Raw genomic sequence first — 24,346 nt, forward strand, 5'->3', positions numbered from 1 at the left:
AAACTGGATATCATACCCACTGTATCTACCCAGAGAAAGTGATTGAGAAAAAGTAACTTGCTTACATAAGTACTGGATATCACACCCACCATACCCACCTTGAGAAAGGCATCGAAAATCGTACCTGTCTCACATCACTTCCAAACACCTCACCTAATATACCTACCTAAAGAAGGTCATTGATAAAACGTAACTTGCTCACATCAGTACTGGATATCACACTCACTATACCTACATAAAAGAAGTCATTGAGAAAACGTAACTGTCTGACATGAGTACTAGATATCACAGTCACTATACATACCTTGAGAAAGGTATCGAGAAATCGTACCTGTCTCACATCAGCTCTAGATACCACACCTAAAACACCTACCTAAAGAATGTGATTAAGAATTCGTATCTTGCTCACATCAGTACTGGATACCAAACCTACTGTATCTACTTAGAGAAAGGCATTGATCAATCGTAACTTGTTCACATAAGTATTGGATACGAAACCCACTATACATATCTAGAGTAAGGCATTGAGAAATCGTAACTTGCTCACAACAGTACTGGATACCAAACCAACTGTATCAACTTAGAGAAAGGCATCGATCAATCGTAACTTGTTCACATCAGTATTGGATACGAAACCCACTATACATATCTAGAGTAAGGCATTGAGAAATTGTAACTTGCTCACAACAGTACTGGATACCAAACCCACTATACCTACACAAAGAAAACCATTGAGAAATCGTAACTTGCTGACACCAGTACTGTATATCACATACACTATACCTATATAAAGAATTCATTGAGAAAATGTAACTGTCTGAAATCTGTTCTAGATACCACGCCTAATATACCTACCTAAAGAAAGTGATTGAGAAATCGTAACTTGCACTCATTAGTACTGGATATCACACTCACTATTCCTACCTAGAGAAAGTGATTGAGAATTCGTAGCTTGCTCACATCACTGCTGGATATCACACCCACTATACCTACACAGAGAAAGCCATTGAAAAATAGTAACTTGCTGACATCAGTACTGGATATCATACACACTATTCTTACCTTGAGAAAGGCATCGAGAAATCGTACCTGTCTCACATTTGTTCTAGATACCACACCTAATATACCTATCTAAAGTAAAGCAATGAGAAATCGTAACTTGTTCACATCAGTATTGGATACGAAACCCACTATACATATCTAGAGTAAGGCATTGAGAAATCGTAACTTGCTCACAACAGTACTGGATACCAAACCCACTATACCTACATAAAGAAAGCCATTGAGAAAACGTAACTGTCTGACATCAGTACTGTATATCACACACACTATACCTACATAAAGAAAGTCATTGAGAAAACGTAACTGTCTGACATCAGTACTGAATATCACACTCACTATACATCCTTTGATAAAGGCATTGAGAAAACTTAACTTGCTCACATCAGTAGTGGATTTCATTACCACTGTACCTATCTAGAGAAAGTGATTGAGAAATCGTAACTTGCTGACATCAGTACTGTATATCACACACACTATACCTACATAAAGAAAGTCATTGAGAAAACGTAACTGTCTGACATCAGTACTGAATATCACACTCACTATACATCCTTTGATAAAGGCATTGAGAAAACTTAACTTGCTCACATCAGTAGTGGATTTCATAACCACTGTACCTATCTAGAGAAAGTGATTGGGAAAACGTAACTTGCTGACATCACTACTGTATATCACACACACTATGCCTACATAAAGAAAGTCATTGAGAAAACGTAACTGTCTGACATCAGTACTAGATATCACACTCACTATACATACCTTGATAAAGGCATTGAGAAAACTTAACTTACTCACATCAGTACTGGATATCACACCCACTATACCTACGTTGAGAAAAGCATTGAGAAATCGTAACTAGTAGACATCAGTACTGGATATAACACCAACTATACCTACTAGAGAAAGTCAATGAGAAAAAGTAACTTGCAGACATCAGTACTGGATATCACACGAACTATACCAACCTCGAGAAAGTGATTGAAAAAACGTAACTTGTTCACATAAGTATTGGATATCACACCCACATACCTACCTAGAGAACGTCATTGAGAAATCGTAACTTCCTGACATCAGTACTGGATATCACACCCACTATACCTACATAAAGAAAGCCGTTCAGAAAACGTAACTGTCTGACATCAGTACTAGATATCACACTCACTACACATACCTTGAGAAAGGCATTGAGAAAACTTAACTTGCTCACATCAGTAGTGGATTTCATAACCACTGTACCTATCTAGAGAAAGTGATTGGGAAATCGTAACTTGCTGACATCAGTACTGTATATCATACACACTATACCTACATAAAGAAAGTCATTGAGAAAACGTAACTGTCTGACATCAGTACTGGATATCACACCAACTATAGGTACCTAGAGAAAGCCATTCAGAAATCGTAACTTGCTCACATAAGTAGTTGATATCACAAACACTATTCCTACCTAGAGAAAGGGATTGAGAAATCGTAACTTGTTCTCATCAGTACTGGATATCACACCCACATACCTACCTAGAGAACGTCATTGAGGAATCGTAACTTACTGACATCAGTACTGGATATCACACCAACTATAGGTACCTAGAGAAAGCCATTCAGAAATCGTAACTTGCTCACATAACTAATGGATATCACAAACACTATTCCTACCTAGAGAAAGGGATTGAGAAATCGTAACTTGCTCACATAAGTACTGAATATCACACCCACTATTCATACAAATAGAAAGGGATTGAAAAATCGTAACTAGCTCACATAAGCAATGGATATCACACCCACATACCTACCTAGAGAACGTCATTGAGAAATCGTAAATTGCTCACATAAGTACTGAATATCACGCCAACTATACCTACCTAGAGAAAGGCATTCAGAAATCGTAACTTGCTCACATAAGTACTTGATATTACACCCACTATACCTATCTAGAGAAAGTCATTGAGAATTCGTAACTTGCTCACATAAGTACTTGATATCACCCCTACTATACCTATCTAGAGAAAGCCATTGAGAAATCGTAACATGCTCACATCAGTACTGTATCTCATACCCTCCATACCTACTAAGACAAAGCCATTGAGAAATCGTAGCTTGCTCACGTCAGTACTTCATATCACAGCCACTATAGCTACCTAGAGAAAGTGATTGAGAAATCGTCAATACCTCATATAAGTACTAGATATCACACCCACTATACCTACCTAGAGAAAGGCATTGAAAAACCGTAACTTGCTCAAATCTGTACTGGATACCATGCACACTATACCTACCTAGAGAACGTCATTGAGAAATAGTAACTTGCTCACTTTAGTACTTGATATCACAGCCTCTATACCTACCTAGAGAAAGGTATTGAGGGATCGTACCTGTCTCAAATCAGTTCTAGATACCACACCTAATATACCTACCTAAAGAAAGTCATTGAGAAATCGTAACTTGCTCACATAAATACGTGATATCACACCCACTATATCTACCTAGAGATAGTCATTGAGAAATCGGAACTTGCTCACATCAGTACTGGATGCTATACCCACTATATTCATCTAGAGATCGTCATTGAGAAATCGTAACCTGCTCACATTAGTTCTAGATACCATACCCACTATACCTAACTATAGAAAGTCATTGAGAAATCATAACTTGCTCACATCAGTACTGGATGCTATACCCACTATACCTACCTAGAGAATGCTTAAGAATTAGTAACTTGCTCACATAAGTACTGGATATCACACCTATTATAACTACCTAGAGAAAGGCATTGAGAAAACGTAACTTGCTCACATAAGTTCTGGATGCTACGTTTTACAAAAGGAATGTCCTGATCACAACGTTCGATGATAGTTTGTAAAGCACTGATTTTATCATATTTACTGTATATATCGTTCTTTATTTGGCCAGTCAGATTTTACTTTAGACGACTGGGCTACATATACCATTATACAATTATGCTACTCAAAGCCACTGTAAAATATGTCCAGAGACTGTGATGCAATGTGTTGTACGGGTATAAATACATGTGGAAATGACTGTAGAAGGCATGTCCGTGATGTCAATGTCATCTTTTCACAACCGTTTGTATTAGCATGCATGAGGCACATATTTCCTGTGTTTACCGACCTTGGCCACGGGAAGTTGAAACCACACTGAAACCATGACTTTCATGCAGTGGTCTAGCTCAGTGTTGCTTCAGTTGTGATTTCATCTCCCATTTGCCCCCACCGTTGAAGCTGAACTCAGTGGACAGGTACGTTTGTATTTGAAGAACACCCATCACTCACCCGTTGATATGACATTCTCAGTTATCTTATAATTGAAATCACGAAACCAATGAATCTGAGGCTTAATTTCACAGTACTTTACTTATATGCTGTGTTATGAAGGTTTCAGGACAGCTATGGACATCCAGGTGATACTGATTGTAGCACTGACGCTTGTATCAACACAAGGTAACGTTTATATTCATTGGGTATTTTGCTTCAGTTAAATAGAAATATTTACATTTGCCGGAAAGACGAATGGCATACCGTGTATCCTGTGAACACCAGTCTTTTTAATAGTGTAAACATATCCTGAGTCAAAAAAGAAACTTCACATTCTTTCTTCAGGGCACTATAAAAGAACAAGAGATGGTAAAACGGTTAAATTGTTATTATTTCATTGCTGAGATCTGTGTGATGTACTCGATACACTGACAGTGCCATAATGAGTTCGATTAGGCTACACCACCGTTCAAAAACATGGGTATACAGAATGTCAAGTCACAAGAATAAAAATGCGAAATTTAAAATGTTAAATATAGTGTATGGCCGCCCCGCGCATTCACCACTGCCAAACACCGTCTCCTCATCGACTGCCTGATGCTAGTGAACACGTGGTTGAGGATTCTGCGCCATTGCTCTTGCAAGGCAGCGCCAAGTTCCTGCAAATTCTGAGGTTGGTTCCTAAGACCACGAAGCCTTCTCCCAAGTGCATCCCAAACGTGCTCTATTGGATTAAGGTCAGGGGACCTCGATGGCCAGTCCATGACGATGATTCCAGCGTTTTGAAGGAAATTTCGTGTCAACATCGCGGTTTGCGGCCGAGCATTATCATGCTGGAACTGTAGACCTGGGCCATGAGCCACCATGAAAGGAACGAGTTCAGGGGGAGCACCTGGTCGCGGTAAGCAGCAGCTGTGAGGTTTGCACGGATGACCAGAAGTCGGGAACGGTTGTTCCCACAGAAAGCACCCCACACAATGCAACCTCCGCCCCGAGATCTGTCGACTTCCTGTACTGGCATTGGGCATACCGTTCACGACGTCGTCTCCAGACTCTATTCCTGCCGTCCGCGAATCTGAGGGTAAACCTGGATTCATCGCTAAAGACGACTCGATTCCAGTCTCTCTGGGTCCATCGGAGGTGACGTTCGGCCCACAGCAGACGTTGACGTTGATGAAACGGCGTCGATATTGGCCCACGATATGGACGTCGAGAATGGAGATTGGAAGCCCCAACCGATTTCGAATGGTCTGTGAGGACCTGTACACAACATTGGGCATACCGTTCACGACGTCGTCTCCAGACTCTATTCCTGCCGTCCGCGAATCTGAGGGTAAACCTGGATTCATCGCTAAAGACGACTCGATTCCAGTCTCTCTGGGTCCATCGGAGGTGACGTTCGGCCCACAGCAGACGTTGACGTTGATGAAACGGCGTCGATATTGGCCCACGATATGGACGTCGAGAATGGAGATTGGAAGCCCCAACCGATTTCGAATGGTCTGTGAGGACAGTCGACATCTAAACATCTCAGCCCTGGTTCGTGTAGCCGGCAGAAATCTGTCACGTAGGTGACGTAGGACGATTTGACGGTCTTCTGCTCGTGACGTCACACGTGGACGACCCAACCTTGGGCTATCAGAAGTGGTGCCAGTTTGTTGTAGACGACCTCGCAAGTCATACACAGTACGACGGCTGCATCCCATTGCTCTTGTGACGTCAATAACTGATCTTCCCGCTTGCAACATGCCAACGGCACGTTCACGTTGCACATTTGACAATCGTGGCATTTCAAGTACCGTTAGAACTGTGGTTTAAAAGTGTTTTTTTCAATTCTTGAGGCCAATGCAAACACGTGCATATGAAGAAAACTTCGATGCGAAGATCACGTGATCGACTACGCACTTTGCCAAACTTGATTTTAAGCACTAACGTCATTTGCACGACGAGTGGATGGGTTTGAGAGGGTTTTGCAACGTTTTTTCTAGAGTCGAAAGATAGGGATCCCATTTTGGATACATAAATGTATCATCAGAAAAAAATTAGTCATTATTTTTCAAATTACATTTTGTGAAGTTTCTTTTTTGACTCAGTATATTTGTGGCCTCGTGTATTCTGTCAATGTAGTCAATTTGTTGATTTGAGTTAATTTTGAGTGCACTGCTGGGGCATAAAACAGTATTATGAACATTTATCTAAAATTGTATTCAAAAGTATAATCAGACATACGAAATTATTTTTTGTCTACATGAACCTATCTTCTTTACAGTGGATAAGTGCATGGAGGACCAACAGTGCTCAAACTGCTCAAGTACAACACAATACTGCAGTACAGATTGCTTTTCGGGGTATTTCGACCGCAGATGCAAGTCCCGCTGTAGCAACCAGTGCATAAACAGTACATGTAGTCCGGACACCGAGTGGCACTTTATAGTTGTTCTGACAGTTGTATTACCTGGTTTCTATGGTACCCGATGTAAAATCCCGTGCATACTTCCAAAGAATAGGTGCACCAAATGTCCTCAAGAATGTGATGGAACATTCTGCCATCTGACAACATCTTGTGTTTCTGGATGTCATGACCAATACTATGGGTTCAACTGCAAGAGTTGTTCACCCAGATGTCGACAATGTAACAGGAAAACAGGCAGATGTGATGTGTGTCATGATCTTTATCATGGCCTAGACTGTGAATACTCATGTGAACATTGTTCAACAACTGATTGTGTACAGACATGCGCACCCGGGTTGTATGGACGTACATGCTCTTTACGGTGCCACCAATATTGTTTGTCTAATCTTACCGCTATAACTAATGACACTTTGACAAATAACAGTTCCCCCTCCTGCATATCTGAATGTCAAAGATATAGTGGCGAGTGTATCAATGGTTGTGAAGATGACATGTCTGGCCCACACTGTTCGTCGCCAATTAAATGTAACCCAAACTGTTTGGGTTGCAATGAGACGGGTGCCTGTATTGAAGGATGCCTGTCTGGTAATTTTGGAGATGACTGTAAGCTTTGTCCGAGGACCTGTTTCAATCACAAATGTTACCCAAACAACGGGTCTTGTGACAATGGATGTATCGAGGGACAATATGGACAATCCTGTCAACTATCCTGCATAACTGTCCGGGAGGTGGCTTCCATCCTAGTACTGGGATATGTGGTAAGTGGAATGCATTTCTACATGTTATGTTATTTTTTCTTTGAATGCAAATCGTGGTTAGTGCTAACAGTAGGGCACGGCGAGGAATCGCGTGGTGTCACCAGTGGTTGTTTCCACAGCTGCTTGTGTTCTTGTTGTTCCAGAAGGATATATGTCCGTACACGTGTCATCATCTGGCGTTGACGCTTTATGTTTATGTGAACTGGGTTATTTTTTCATTGATGTATCTGTTCACAGCCGTTCGATATATCTCAACACACACACAAAATACCAAAATACCAAACTTGACAATATTCCCATTTTACAAAATATCGTCTGATAGTGATGAAAAATTCAAATAGAAAAATAAATAAAATGACTTCATCCAACTGTTCAGACCTAAACTTAATTGTATAAAGTAAAACTCGACTTTGTCCATCTGTACACGATGAAATTAATTAGATATTCCACTGCTTGTATATTAATCACCTGAAATTGTACCTTAGATGCACACTCTATGCAGAGCTCCGTGCCCATTGTATTGTGACGTCATAGCTAAGTGACGTCATATCATAACAACATCGTTATACAAAGTGTAGTAACGTCATTATCATTGTAGTGTTCAGGTCATAGGTTATTTTTTGTTTGTATATAAATTGGTATGCATGGATAGAGTGTTTGTATGTAAATAGCATGAGTGAGTGTATAAATAGTAAGTGCAAAAGATATGTGTACTAAGTTTGCATGCAAAGTGTCAGGTTTTGAGTATTTTGTATCAAATTGGGAATGTGTGAGTTAATGTATGTATAAAAATGTGCATGTATGAGTTTAAAAGTAAGTTCGAATTTTGGTTATGACAATGTTAAAATATCAGAAAGAGAGAAAGAGAGATTTATGAGGTGATTCAGTTACCTGAGGCTAAAGCAAGTCGGGTAACTCTAGTTAGGTGACTGAGGAGCACATGGGTGACTGAGAGGCACATGGGTGAGAGATAGCTGGGCAGTGAGAGTGTCTCACACATTGGATTTGATGAAGTAGAAGGTCAAACAAAATGGTATGTACTCCAACTTATTCTTATATGTATTTATTTGGGTAGCATTATGAATTTTGGTAATTTTGAATGTCTATATTTTGCTTTTGAAGGTAACTTTGTCAGTGAATGAATGTCAGCCATTTTCTGCGTTTTCACTGTTGACTAAAACTTATGATCCTTTATTGTTATTTCAGTCAATCTTCAAAATTGAACGTCTTCACACATATTAGCATGAGGAATAAAATTTGAGGAATTGACATTTGTTTTCAATTGGACTTTGAAAAAGAAAACTAGAACTTTACAATCATGATTATCACATTAACAGTTTGGAACCGGTTAGAATTGAAGAAATTATATCTGTACCAAGGATCTTCAGACTTTTGTCTTTTGTGCGTGTGTGTGTCTGTGTGTGTGTGCGTGTGCGTGTGTGTATTTATCTTACCTAACACATGAATGTCGCTTTCTGATTGGCTGAGCGCTCTTCTATTATTTCAATGTGCCCCGCTTACAAGCGAGTAACATTTCTACGTACCCTGCTGGGAATGCCGAACTCATTTATCTCGAATAAGATTCAATCAGGTATGACGTACGGAAATTACCGATGTTTTGCGAATACGAAGGGAGCTAAGGCAAATGTGTTTTTCTTGTCAGCAAAATCTAGCGATGGCCATAACCACTTATATATACATCAAAGACAAAAGTCACACACACACACATACACATGTATATATATACATACACACATATATATATATATACATATAAACACACATATATATACATACATACACACACACACATATATATATATATATATATATGAATACACACACACATATATTTATTACCTCACACATAAATGTCGCTTTCTGAGAGCGTTCTTCTGTTATTTACAATGTACCCCGCTTACAAGCGAGTAACATGTCTATGTACCCTGCTGGGAATGCCGAACTCATTTGGTACTTCGTGGTAGTAATTCTTTATCTCGATAACACTGAATCTGGTATGATGTACGGAAATTACCGATGTTTTGCGAATGCGAAGGAAGATAACTCAAATCTGTGTTTCTTGGCAGCAAAATCTAGCGATGGCCACAAAACAAATTGTACCCGTGCTTCAAACAATTAACAATTGACATTGATGTGTTCGGTGAGATAAATCCGTTGTTCACAGGAGTTTTCAGTAATTAGACATCATCACTTACATGAACCTGGGAACATTTTACTTGTTTACTCACAGCATATTCAGCAACATCACGGTGGTGGACAGCAGAAAGTGGCTTCACATATTGAACCCATGTGGAGAGTCGAACGAGGGCCTTCGTCGTGACGAGTGAAGGCTTTACTATGAGAGAAGACACATTTGAAATTTGAAACACAGTTAATATTCATTTCATATCAGACTTGGCCTTCGTTCTTGCAACTCAAAATTAACATCTGTGCAACCAGGCACACTTGCGTACTCTGAATTGTGAATTAATTTCCACTTACGAAAACATGCAGACATAGATTTGGTTAATACCATTCATACATGTGTTGACAACTGTTTTGTTTAACTACCCTTTTCAGATTCTGTCCAGAGTGCCATGAATGCAGCAACTATCGGAACAATGACTGCACTGTTGGTGTTGGTTTTTGGAATCATTGTAACAGTGTGCATGTTTCACTTTAAGAGAGTCGCCGCAAAGAGGTCAGCATATTCACCCAGTTGACGTGGTGTGCCAATGTCAAACATAACTTAAGCTAATATTTGATTAGATAAGATTATATGTAACGACTTCGACTTTTCAAATGCCCTTCAAAGATGTGATTTCCATGGTCAAAATTTCAATAGTTTTAACAGCAACAAATCCATGCTACATCATAAGTTCATTATTTGGTTTGTAAACTGATTCTAGAAGCCCTTCTTAATGGATTCTTTATATTGCATACTGCTGCACTGAAGTTCAAAACTTAAATGAATTGTACGGATGGTTTGATGTTCGTAGTTGCGACACATGTTATTTCTGTTCTAGAGAGGAATCCCACCAGATGGCAGACATCTGTCCCCAAAGTGATCGAAACAGACAGGGCAACTCATCTAGGAGGTTCCGAAACTCTGAACATATCTACAGTGATGTCAACGAAGGCGAAATGGGACCAGTCATCGTTTTCCTATAAGTTTAATCCTTTACCAGAATTAATGCCATACACAATGTCTGCTGATATCGTTGCAGACGCTGCAGAACTAAATTTCCAGTGATGCACCCGTAAATCTTTCCTCCGCTTAGTATTAAATTTCACGCTCAAGGGAATATGATCCGGATAGTCAATCCTGGCTACTCTCTGATCCGACGTTATACGTATTATTATTATTAACCCCTGTGTGCTACTTGAGCCTTTGGTGTCTTCAAATCACATCTTGTGAGGTACCTTCATATATGTCGTTTCTCTAGATTTCAAAGTACGTCTTGCTCAAATGTAGTTTGATGACAAGCTGGATCAATAAATGCCTTATGCTGGCCCGATGCAACAAGTTAATTCGGATCTTCACAGGGAAAAAGATATCGTGACAAGAGAAACACAGACTGAATGGTGTCATTATTTATACAGTTGAAATTTTGTTCTGATAATAAAATGCTTTTTCGTGTTATTGTTCCTTGAAATATGAATACATTAACATTGGCTTTGATAGTCGGCGTCATTAATGAAGGGTCAAGCTATTGGTAACTCTATTTCTTAAAAGTTGTAAAATCTTCGTTTTTGTTTGAAATATATACAACTGAATGTTTTACAAACTTTCTTAAGAGTATGGAAAAACACACCATGTCATTAATTCGTTCTTTAACTTCAGATATATTCTGTTACAAATTGCACAATTATTGTTCAAATAGTCAATATGGAAATCCACCTGCCACTTAATGTCAATGATTTGCACGTGCAAGTCGAGCTATCCATTGAAGGTGGTGTACAATACATGCACTGAGAATTCACTGTCGTTCACTGTTCAGTTACCTGTTAGAAATCAGCTTAAAATGAGACTTCTTTTAGAAAGTGGTCAGGCTGTAGGCCTTTTGGAATCCGGCAAACAGCGGCAGGTTGCTGTCCGCTTTAATGTGAGTCAGAGTGCTATTGTAGACAGTAGCAGAGATTTCAAGCCAGTGGCTCCGTGGAATATGCATGTCGACCAGGTATCGTCAGAGTCACAGAGAAGAAGAAGAAGAAGAAATATAGTTTATTTATTAACGTGTCACATGCTGCAATTCATTAAAAAGATATTATATTATTTCCAGGGTTTAAAAACAGCATCCGGTCGTATGGCCAGATATCACAGTTGTATAAAAACATTGGTAATAAAATCACACCCACACCTAAACACAAGCCCAAACATGTGCACAAACACAAACACATAGACACGCACGCACGCACACACACGCACACGCACGCACGCACGCACGCACGTACGCACGCACACACACACACACATTCACAACAGTCCGAGATGTTCGGCACATGATTAACACTGCGTTACGTAACAGATTCCTTAACGCAGTATCTTGGGACAGAACACTTCAATGTTAACAATGCAAGGATATCCAGGAGCACCGCTGTCGGCGACCTGCAGTTCGTCCACCACTAACACCACGTCACAGGCAGGCGCGTTTGTGCGGACATCATGGCCGCTGGAATCACCGCCAATGATCTCGTGTGCTCTTCACTGATGAAAACAGATTAAATTTGTCCTTCCATGATGGTCGGCAGGCTATTTATCGTTGCAATGGTGAGTGAGTGAATGAGTGAGTGAGTGAGTGAGTTAAAATTTATCGTCACATCGGTAATATTTCAGCCATATCGTGACGAGATCAATTAATTTTATACACAGTAAATAATGGTAAATTGCAAAAACCTGTCAACGAAAGACAGTAAAATAACTAGATTATCACAGATTCGAATTTAAAGCTAGAAATTAAATCTAAAACAGTTTAACAATCGACGACAATGCAATGTACAAACAGGCTATTTATTGCCAAAAACTGAAGGTAGATCACCATACTAGGGACCATGGGGACTTACAGTACATTTGCTACCTGCATGGACCCTAGCTGGATTTACACCATCCCTTCAGCTATTTGCGATTTTAGATAATCTAGCCACAAATTAAACGATTAAAAAAGGGGAGAGTCTAAATTTACTTTGAATGTTTTGGGACTTATGTATCATCTCAGGTGGGCAATCATTTTACAGTATTTTAACCCCCCTTGAGGATACAGCCACTAACAATCTGAGTTATTAATTCAAACTTCCAATCATAAAATATTTATTTATTTACAAAACTGTTAACAAATCTAATTCTTTTAAAAATTCAATAATTATATGAGAACTTATACAATGTATTACTAAAAGATCCGTCATGGTTCGTGATTTGAAATATTTATCCCTTGTGAATGAATATTCAACACAGTCAAGCAGGACATGCTTGAAAGTGATTCTCTCATCACACGGGATACAAAACGGATGATCCTCACCTTTTAATAGGTACTCATGAGTTTATCTTGTGTGACCAATACGACAAGATGACTTTAGATGTAAGATGACTTCTTCAAATCTGGACTCACAACCCAAGTAGGTGTAACCGATAGTTGGTTTGATTGCATGTAATTTATTGATACCTACTTGGGCATCCCACTTCTTTTGCATCAGATCACGGATATAAGATCTTATAGCAGCTTTGCAATCAGAGTATGGGATCAGAAGTGGTGTCACAGATTTGTTGAGTGCTGCCTTAGCAGCAATATCAGCCATTGTGTTCCCAGAAATGCCAACGTGGCTGGGTAACCAACAGAAGCCGATGTCGTATTGGCCAGTAGCAAGAGCATTACATAATTCAATAATTTCGATTAAAAGTGGATGTTTACAAGAAAGATTTTTGATAGCCTGAAGGCAGTAAAGAGAATCGGAAAAGGTTAATCCGTGTTTGTGAACCAGCATCCTGATTATTGGGACTTCAGGACGTAATACTATAGTCAACATGTATGACAACAGATGATAAATGCATGATTATCTAACCTTGAATTCCACCTGTGTGGACCTGTTCAACCCCTGTGTTCTCCGAGGCTTCAATCATCGTTGCAATGCAGAGGGAATCACAGGTGCAGCTCTGACCTATGGTGGCTGATTAGGGCCATCGCTATCTCGCCCTAATCAGCCACCATACCAGCCACGCATAACCGATTTGGCTAGGGTCGGTCATAGTTTGGGCAGGGATAACTCCTACTGGACGTACTCTACTGCCCGTGGTCGGCTGTAATCTTGCCGGACGGCGTTATCGGGACGAGATTCTCCTACAGCAGTACCATGCATGGCTTTTATGGTCAACCCTCTGTGCTGCAAGCCGACAACGCAACGCTAGAACTCAACCCAATAGAGCATGCCTGGGGTGAATTCGGTCGGTGTGTGTACACACGCCACCCAGCACCAGTCGATCTTCCAGGACACCGCAGAGCTCTAGTAGGGGAATGGAATCCGATTCCACAAGCTTTCTGTATGAACTTGATAAGGAGCACGAGAAGAAGTTGCACCATCATCTTGGACGCGCGAGGAGGGTACACAAGATATTGGAAGACCGAGTGCTTCATGTTTAAGATTTGTCATTTTCATTTTAGGAGGTTGATCTATACAACTGATGTTAGCTTGTGCTGTTTGGATTTGTGTCTGTATGTCACGATGTGTCGCCTTTTTCAACACGTTAAACATTCTGGTGAGTGAGTGAGTTTAGTTTTAAGCCGCACTCAGCAATATTCCAGCTATTTTAGGGCGGTCTGTAAATAATCGAGTCTGGACCAAACAATCCAGTGATCAACAGCATGAGCATCGATCTGCGCAATTGGGAACCGATGACATGTGTCAACCAAGTCAGCGAACATGACCACCCGATCCCGTTAGTCGCCTCTTACGACAAGCATAGTCGCCTTTTGTGGCAAGCATGGGTTGCTGAAGACCTATTCTACCCCGGATCTTTTCACGGTCAAACATTATGGTGACACGCTTAGTTCCATTGTTTATGAGAAACGCATCTTACATGTGGCTATATGTCATTTGACCCTTTAATAATGGCGCCTAGTATATATTGGCACTTGAAAAGATTTATCAATGTGTATACATGCTAAAACATTAGTATCTACTACCACGTTATGCAATCACGCATTCTAAGTGATGAATGCTACTGTTTGTTTGTGTGTTTGGGTTTTGCTTAGCGCCTCACTCAACAATTCCCGCCGCATCTCACCATCTGTAAATAACCAAACATCGACAAGAAAACAATGGCTGGAAACATGAGCATGGATCAACGAAATGAGATGCATCAACAGGTCAGTGCGTTATCTCAGTATGTTACAAGGACGAAGTGGCAACTAAAAGAACAGCGTGTAACTTTAAATGAGCAATCTATTTACATCCACATTTGCAAGAAAAGCATTCTAAATATGCGGACCTCGCCTTTGAAATGTCTCGCTTGCACTCCAAGTACACGGACTCCCCATTGTTCTAAGCGCCCTTGGTTTGGTACATCATGATCTCTTGGCGCAGATCAGGAGAGTGGCCGGGTTTTCCACCGGGAGTACAGCCCTTCTGACACTCTGGGTAATCCAGAAGGCTGCAGTGTTGGGGAGTCTATGTATTCTCCTGAAAGTTCTTGGTGGGTTCGACTAGGCAGCGTTTCCTGGGAAAAGTTCCAATCAGTCTTTATTCTCTTTTTAACCACCCACGGTGGTACAAGAGCATTGGGTATATATTGCACATAGATTTGATTACATTGTTGGAAGGTCCTTCATAATTTACAGTTTCTGCGTAGCTTTAACACGTTATTGATAATAGATATAAACTTTGAGAATTTCTTAATAATAGACAGTTTTGTTGGATGCGAACAATGATTTCATATTATGCAAATTAGCAAATTACAATAATATGGTTCCAAATAATGAGATCTAGTTTGAGTGAAGGCAGAACACCTAAATAGATAATGGAATTCATCAGCTGTTGAAGGTGAGTTACAGAGATGGCAGGTTCTATCATTCTGCGGGATGCGTTTCCAACGGCCAGTTTCAATTGGGAGATGACGATTGCTTGTTCTAAATAACAGTAAGGGATAAGATATTTCTTTTGGTAATAAGAGGTATTTTTCAAATGATGGAGAATCTTACAGGACACGATAATAAAATCATTTGGAACTGTTTCCGATGTTACTTGCCACCTTTGTAAAAACTGATTTTTAAGTACATTTCAACAGTAAGAGAAATATATTTCGTTGTACAGGTGAACGGGTTTTCAAATAAGTAAGATAATCCTGAGGTATCGAGAATTTGCTTATAAGAAAGTAAGAAAGTTTATGGATAACAACTTCCTTATTATATATGATGCGACGTTTCGGTATGGATTCTTATACCGTTGTCAAGCAAGAGTGAAGTACTACAGCACAGACCAGGCTTATATACATGAACAGGGATTAAGTAATAACAACATGTAGGACTGAATGAGGGGGATTAGCAATAACAACAAGGCACTGTGGCAATAAGGTAGTGACAATAAGAAGCCAATGGTGGTGGATGTAAAAAACAAAATATACATGCTGATGAGATTAATTAACAATGATGGCTGAGGTGCTCTAATCTGTTGTTTTTATGAGATCATTGTATGCAGAAGGGATGAGATATCCCTGGTCTCTGTTGATTGAGGGCTTGTGTCTCCGGATTTGAACTGCTTCTGCAAGTTTCCTTTTGGTGAAGTCCTGGTGGTTTTTGGATAATATGTCCACATTGTCCCAAATTATGTTGTGATTGGGGCAGTTGATGATGTGGTCTGATATTGCCGATTTTCTATCAGATTTAGTGGTAGATGATAAGTGTTCTTTGATTCTGATATTTATGGGCCGGGAGGTTTCGCCTACATAGGCCTCGCCACAGTCACAGTTGATTTTATAGACAACACCTCTGGGTTGATGTTGTCGTTTAGAGGTGTTCCTGCCATTCGCTTTCAGTAGGGTTTTTAGTGGTGTAGAGCTGGTAAAGTAGGTTTCGATGCCTGCTTCTCGCTTGAGAGACGGCTGATGTGGTGAGAGGATTTCCCTATGAAGGGAGGAGATACGAATAGGTGCTGGTTCAGGTTTGTTGGAGGCCGGTTTTCTTGTTGGGTGGAGTGTGGTGCCGATAATTTTATAGACTAGTTTCGACGGGTAGTGGTTGAACTTGGTGAAAACATGGCGGAGGTGCTGTATTTCTGTAGTGGGACTGGTGGAGGAAAGGTTGATGGCTCGTCTGGTTAGGGTGGAGATAATGCCAGTTTTGGTTCTCAAAGGGTGGTTGGAGTCAAAATGAATGTATTGGTCGGAGTGGGTTGGCTTTCTATAGACACTGGTACGGATGTTGTTGGCTGGAGTTCTGGTTACAAGGACATCTAGAAAGGTAAGTTGACCACTGGATTCTGTTTCTAAGGCGAATTGGACCCGAGGGTGCTGTTGGTTGAGGTGTTGCAGGAGGGCTGCTGGGTCTTGGTCTTGCCGAAGGATGACAAACGTGTCATCGACCTTCCTGTACCAGTGGTTGGTTTAATGGTTGAGGTGCTGAGTGCTTGCTGTTCGAAGGAGGTCATGTAGATTTATGTGAGTATTGGGGACAGAGGGGAGCCCATGGGCAGGCCGTGGAATTGTTCATAGTAGTCGTCTCCCCAGGTGAAGTAAGTGGAGGTGATGCAGGCAGAGGTGAGGGCAATGATGGAGTCAGTGGTGAGGTTGGTGTCAAGGGGGGGTTTCTAATTCAGAGATGCGTTGGCGGAGGATTTGGAGAGTTTCTTCTATGGGGACACTTGTGAAGAGGTCCAAGTTGTTATCCATAAACTTTCTTACTTTCTTATTAGTCACCAACTTCTAAATGCCAATCAAACAGAGAATTTGCTTGATATGCTTAAACCAAGGTAGAACAGTGCCATTATAGCAGTACTGATATCTCATGGAACGATATATTTGTCGTGATAGCTTTAGTGGAGTACTAACAGTTCCAAGCTGATGCCAGTATCTTATCATTCTTACATAGATATATACACGTATTTCAATATGTAATATGCCTAATTCTCCATATACTATGAAGCTTGGTGTAGACGAACGAGTCCCATTCGCTGTCTGGGCTCTGTGTAGAGGGGGCAAGGGCCCAGAGCTGATGATGAGCCTTACCAGCCTGACTGTGCCAGGATCAGCCGAACCATCTCTGCTGCATTGCCATCTTAATCTGTAAATCATAATGATGAAGATAATTTTATTCGTTTTAAAAGGGGAGAGGATCATGTTTGTTGATGAGGATGAAATGGGGACAATTCGGAATAAGTCTCTTCTTGTCATTTTTTCATGGCGCAGTAAGCCGCTCTAGGAGCATGTGCATACCCCACTCATAGTACTGCAAGCACTGACTTTACGTGGTGCCGCCTGTTGTCATTTCTATCCAGAAAACATAGTGCGCCCTCATTTAGTGGCATAACAGATATATTCACCAGCTTTTTATTCATGGGCGAGATACCTGGGACGGGGAAACGAAAATATACCAAACATTTCATTAAGAATATTGTAAGAAATTTGATAGCAACTTCATAGTTTCAACAACTAAACCGCAGCGACGCTGCAGGAGAGAAGAATAAATTTTGAGTGTCCGGCCTATTTGCAATCTGATCCCCCGCTATGAGGTTTTCGACATATCATTTTCAAATGAAATTTGCAAATGTCTTTGGCATACTAACACCGACAAACAAACCTATGGTAAAGTGAGTGTTCATTGTTATGTTATACAATGAACTACCCGTCAGTCGCAAGGCGGGTTATAAATACATTAGCTGCACTAAGCCGGGTGTAACGCACAAGGACAGGACAGGCTTGAACCACGTGATATTACCACAGTCAACGGGGACGCCACTGACCTGAACTGAAACTGTCTATGTTGCAGTGAAACATTGGTAAGCAGCTTTGCACTATCTGTTTTAATTTTTAAACCGACGAAACCGGCAATTTAATGACTTATGATACTTCTCAAACGTCTACAATAAAACTAGCCTGTTGGGGTGTTTGAGATAAGCCCGAACACGAACGCGGAAGTGTTCCGCCATATTGGATAGTTGGATACAAAATCATGTATCGCGAAGGCCGTTCCTGAGTCGCCTATTTCATCATGTATATTTACATATTCAGCCACAACACGCGCATCACCGGATTCCCTCATACAAGATGACATTGACCTTCATTGCCAATGGAGAATCCACCCTGAAAAACAAAGCAGATTATCCGTCAAGCCCTTTTTCAACGATAGTATATGTCCTTCTAGCTCGACAAGCGCAAACTTATCCATCTCATTCAACCTAGGCTAATTGTGTGAAGCATATCTCAGTTGTGTGTTTCGATAATAAATACAATTCATTTATTTATAGGTGATCTGCCAAATGACATGTCAACGCTGAAACATGTGGATTTATGGATCAATTGTGTTTTTATGCTGTAAGTATTTTGAATGTTTAAATAGTATTACGTATTTCTTTCATGTCACCCTAAATGCAACAAGTGCGATCCACAATATATATCACTGGTAAGCAGGTTGATGGAAATGTCATATTAATCATTACATATCAACGTGGTATATTTAAAAAATAAAGTGTTTATTGGGAGGGTACTACTCCATAGATAGCGATATATGTTGTCTCAAGCAAAAGTCATACTTGGATATAAATATAGCAGAGAGACAATTGTTACGATTGCACATCTGGTGTAATATAAGTTTAGATACACATCAGCATCATCATACGTATATAACATGGGTAAAAGTGAGTGAGTGTGTTGCAATATGCAAAGAACTGGATGGCATTGAAAATTGTGTAACAGTTAATACAGCTTCTAATCATTTACTGATGAGCCTACTGACTAGCATTGAGAGAGCTTTGAAATGAAAAGACAAGGGTTGTTTGCATAAGATAAGATAGATTATCCTCCTAACAACTTGCTGAATTATGCCTTCAATAGTAGATTAGGTAATGATGTATGTGGTCACTGTACATGCTTTACTGTGTTGACTATATGTTAGCTTCTTATTCAATATTTCCTTTCATCAGACAGGTTAATGCACGAACACTAGATAACTCGGTGTTCTCTTCACAACTAAGAGAGAGGTATATTACAAAGTTTGTTAAAAGCCTTACACTCTATATTCTTCAGTTAATCTTTTAGAAAACACTAACGTTGATACTGTACAAGCTGTTGTGCTATATATATTTAATGTTTAAAAGCTGTTGTGTTATATCTATTTAATTTTTAATGTTTGTAAGATCAGTTTGCCCCTGGGGACATTATTTTTAATGTATTTTGGGCCTATGGCTTTTTACTGGAAATAAACTCTGGCTCTGACATTCAAATCATCAGCATAATGTGTATTATTGACTCATATGTTCCATTCTGCAGATATTTCAAAAGTGCAAAAAATGATTCGTGTCAGATACCTTTTGTCTGGTCAAATATGCTTCTAGTAAGCTGAAACTGACAGAAATGTGAGCCCGTTGTCATTCAAATTTGATAGTTTCATATGATATATACATGGAATGCATTTGCATCATTTATATCAATTACATTTGAGCAATTAATTCCATTGCATAGATGTAATGTATGGTATTGTTTATGTCAATGATTAAAATGTCTTGAACAATATTCTTTCTTAATTTTTCATTTACATGATTGGTCGTGTAGTGATCAACACCCTGATTGGTGATATGTTTATTCAAGAAATTTGAATTTTAACAAATATGGACTAATTATGAAATAATGAAAACATTTCTAATGTTTTTACAACATTACTATTGCATAAGTACCATAAAAGGCTGTTGCCAACAGGCCAAGGCCAAGGCCATGTAATCAGAATCCGGTCAGGGGGTACCCTTCTTTCAGGAGCTGAAATTCATTAATATGCAATTTATTTATGCAAGACAAGTTTTGATTCTTATCAAGCACATCCTGGGAATAATTTTGATATATAGTTCTTGTATTCACCACCTATGTTGAAGTACTCTCCTATTTCTAGAGGCCCTACAGATTTCGGCTCGTGGTCTAAGTGACTGACTTACCAGCATGTATCTACGCGATAACAATATAATGACGTGCAACATCTAAGTCAGTGCGCCAGTTGAATTAGTTGCCTCACACTAAATGTCCGCTTGTTGTAGATTAAATATTTCCAAAAGAGTTCAAATATGATTTTATATTCTTTTATATCACATATTCCTTTTGACTTGAAATCCGTAAAGTTCCGGGTTGGAATTTGTCTTCAGCGAATCGTTCTTGTCGTGAGAGGCGACTAACAGGATCGGGTGGTCAGGCTTACTGACTTGTCAACATATATCCCAACATTGTAGATCGAGGCTCATGCTGTTGATCACTAGATTTTCTAGTCCAGACTCGATTATTTACAGACCTCCGCCATAAAGCTGTAATATTGCTGAGTGTGGTGTTAATCAATCGTTATGTTACAAAGATGACACATTCGTTTGCATATGCCCCTCGAGAGTGAAGTGTGTCTTGGTTGGAGTATCTTTCGGCTTGGCTGTTATCGTCACGTTTGTTATCGTCAGGTCGACTGCCAGTTAAAGGAAACCAGCCAAACCAACCCCATGGTCTTGATATGCATATATTCTCTCAATTTAAACAAAATATAAAACACAACATCTTGATATAGGTTGTACTTAAATGGCTTATATTCATGCCAAAATAGTCATTGGGTGTCATAACAAGCCGAAGAAATCAAGTGTGTACCACTTACTTCTGTTCATTTCTAATTTCATACAGATACTGAAGCTTTGCGCCCCAAAACATTTATCTGTGTGGTCTTTTTCCAAGGTGGCCCAAAGTGGTGGAGTACCAGATATTATTACGCTTGAGATAAGTTTGTCGAATAAATTCGTCACACGGTGTTTTGAAAGGGTGTACGGGACTGTAGGACCCTTGTAAATTCCGTATGTTATGAAACCAGTCTTACAGTCCTGTACACCCTTTCAAAACACAATGCCACTAATAGAGTAGCGGGGACCACCTCACTGTGCCTGTACCTATTGTTCTGAAAAACAGACTATAGAGTAGTATATACAATGATTGTCCGAGACCAAGTCCAACAAAAGCCTCTGTAAAGCTTTTTTTCATTAATAAAGCTTTTGTCAGGCCCTTAAATCTCGCCACCATTGTATATACTACTTTTGAATTCCCAGTTAACTTCCCGATCACTATGACCGCGAACTAGCACTTTCCTGATCACGTGACACTATGTCGTGTTGACCTCGATGAAACAGTTTAATGTGAATCGCCTATGATCTCTTTGGTGTTCGTAATGAAGGCTTGCTGGGCTTTTCGTTCTATGTACTTTTTTTTCTCGTCTTCGTTGATAGCAGACTTACGAGACTTGGACCGGATTTCTTGTTTCTTCGTATACGGTACTTGTCAAGTTCAGAGAGGATTGAATAAAATTCCTCCTCTGAGATCTTACTGTCAGTGAGTGCCGTGGAAATACGCTCGCTTACCGTGTTCAGCTTTGCTTCGGCCAGAACCCTGATCTCGTCGTGTTTCAACGCTTTACGATGCAATCAGCGGGATGCACACTTTAACACCAACCCTGCCGCCCTTACCACCCGAGCTGTTATTTCAATGCCTAGCACTATAGGTGCGGCCACGATGGTGGCTAACAACTCAACACCTGCCGCCCCTAGTCCCATGCTGGTTTGCCGTAAGGACAGTATCAGCCCCATCCACGATATTGAAAGCTCTATGGTACTTCTTGCGCGAAGTGCTTTCCAGCGTGTCATGATCTTGTTCTAGTTGGTGTTTTACATCACACATAACTGTCTCAAAGCGGAACCGTCTCGCGGTTTCCAGGGTCTTCCGCGACTTCTTCTACGACTGGGTACAGGCCCATCCACCTGTATTGCATATAATATATTCTAAAAAGATCTTTAAATCGAAATGCGGCATTCAATTTTTGCTCAGTGTATTTGAGGCTAATAAGGTTTAGATCATCGTACAGGGAAATAGGCGAGAGGCTAATAGGTAACTCTGCGTCCACATAAACATCATCGGAGGAGCCTCTGAAGGTGCTTACTGAGGGGACTGTTGAGCCCGTTAAGAGGTCCGGTCGTATGATGATACGGCAACGTTGGAGCCTGCCTGTGACGCCCCAGCGTATTGTCACCTCGGGTAAAAGTTGCCAATCTGTATTATCAAGAACCGATCCGAGGTAGACTTCTATGGTGAGTGTGGAGCCTGGTTTCACAGTCATAACATCCAATTGGGAACTTAACTCATCCTCCCGACCTGAAACAACTAACATCACTCCTGTGATCCCATGGTAGCTGAGTAATTATCCTATACTTCGGAACCAAAATCCCAAGGAAGATACCTTTGTTCATAATTTCGGAGACCTCCCTATCTTTGTTTAACGAGAGATAAAGGTGCGGTGAGGGGTCATGTTGATCAACCATTTTAGTCTCCTATAAAGTCGTCTGGCAGACACTGCCGCACGCAATACGCCTTTCTTAAGGACAGGACGTACGAGGTGTCGTCCACGCCAGGCAGATCGAACCCCATTGTGCCTCCTAGACCCCGAGTGTGATGTTGGGTAGTTGATCGGCCATTGCCGCCCGCCTATACACATTGTCTTTTAAGCGTAGGACATACAAGGCATCTTCCTCGCCGGGCTGAACGAATCCCTCCGTGTCTCCTAGATCGTTAAGTGTGGTGTTGGGCCGATGATGATTGGGCATTGCTATAATGCTATTACGAGATAGTTTCAAATTGTTTTCTGATAATTTCTCAGGGTGCACTTCACCCCATGGAAGTGTATGTTGTCGGGTAGGAAGATCTTGGTGGGTGATATCGTGTCTTCGCGGTCCGCACGGTGACCCCTGCAGATTGATGTGTATTGAGTCGACGCACCAACCCTTGCGTAAACGAATAATGCAAACCTGATACTGGTGCCGTTTCACCCACCGGAGTTTGATCCCCTTCACGATCATCCTGCGATGGTTCCCCTAGGTAGACTTTGATGACCAGCGTGGAGTTGGCTGGTAGACTCTCCAGGATGTTGACCACGCCTACGAATTCAGACACCACCTACAATGCCGAGTTTTGCATCCGGGCTTGCTTGACAGCATGTGGGCTGCTTAGCACTTCGAGACTGGGCTGATGGCTTCACCTTCGTCTCGCGTCGGGGACATAAACCCACGAGCAGGGTTCTGTTGTTCAAGACTTTGTTTAGGTAGTTGTCTTTGTTTTCCGTGAACACGTAGGGGGAGCCGAGCCTAATGTTGAGAAACCAATCTACTCGAGAGGGTAACAACACCCGCTTGTCGTCGTCAGTGAGGACGAGGGTATACTGCTTGTTTCGGGCGACGGTCGTGCTCTCAACATCGTCTAAGTCGAACAGTTTGCCTCCTAACGATTGGGATACCGCCCATTTATCATCACTGATGCGAACTAGGTCGAACCAAGTGTTGAGGGCCGTTCCTGAGGTATCTACTATGTCACCTAGGGTTCTACCGATCGAAGGGACTTCAACGCGTTTGTAAATGTTGTTTTTCAGTTGCAAGGCATACAATTTACCATCTACTCCGGGGTCGTCGAATCCGCGTGTGTCCCCGAGGTTGGAGATCCCCACATTGACACATTTTTTCAACTTCATTCTGGGACCTTGTGCGCTAGTCATTTTATGTGCAGCGTTATGGTAGAATATCTATATTCACAGCATTACATGCTATATAACTCCACCATACTGATATTATCAACTCAGGGGATGTTGCCCGAG

General features: G+C 40.7%; 2 protein-coding genes and 2 long non-coding RNA genes across 14 annotated transcripts in view; all 4 read left to right on the forward strand.

Moving 5' to 3' along the window:
* Positions 1–4,293: 4,293 nt before the first annotated feature.
* Positions 4,294–6,710, forward strand: LOC124269124. Its single transcript, XR_006896431.1, has 3 exons — positions 4,294–4,315; positions 4,459–4,517; positions 6,601–6,710. It is a non-coding gene; the product is annotated as an uncharacterized LOC124269124 (long non-coding RNA).
* Positions 6,711–6,791: 81 nt separating this feature from the next.
* On the forward strand, positions 6,792–11,145 carry LOC124269129. Its single transcript, XM_046704151.1, has 3 exons — positions 6,792–7,502; positions 10,083–10,203; positions 10,529–11,145. The coding sequence occupies exons 1-3, from the start codon at positions 7,415–7,417 to the stop codon at positions 10,671–10,673; spliced, it is 354 nt and encodes a 117-aa protein (XP_046560107.1). The 5' UTR covers positions 6,792–7,414; the 3' UTR covers positions 10,674–11,145.
* Positions 8,109–8,769, forward strand: LOC124269130. Its single transcript, XR_006896438.1, has 2 exons — positions 8,109–8,535; positions 8,709–8,769. It is a non-coding gene; the product is annotated as an uncharacterized LOC124269130 (long non-coding RNA).
* A 7,186-nt stretch (positions 11,146–18,331) lies between the features above and the next one.
* Positions 18,332–24,346, forward strand: part of LOC124269125 (ankyrin repeat domain-containing protein 49-like) — a 55,372-nt gene continuing 49,357 nt past the window's right edge. For 2 of the 11 annotated variants that reach the window (XM_046704144.1, XM_046704140.1), the window contains exons 1-2: positions 18,343–18,482; positions 18,951–19,017. In XM_046704144.1, coding sequence (XP_046560100.1) covers positions 18,984–19,017 — 34 coding nt within the window. In that variant the 5' untranslated portion in view covers positions 18,343–18,482; positions 18,951–18,983. Of the gene's footprint in view, positions 18,483–18,950; positions 19,018–24,346 lie in introns of all 11 variants that reach the window. The other 9 variants (XM_046704135.1, XM_046704138.1, XM_046704141.1 and 6 more) reach the window with 8 other exon arrangements.

This window comes from Haliotis rubra, unplaced genomic scaffold, assembly GCF_003918875.1.
Source record: "Haliotis rubra isolate DU_JTF1 unplaced genomic scaffold, ASM391887v1 Scf1420, whole genome shotgun sequence".
In the NCBI taxonomy this organism is placed as follows: domain Eukaryota; kingdom Metazoa; phylum Mollusca; class Gastropoda; order Lepetellida; family Haliotidae; genus Haliotis; species Haliotis rubra.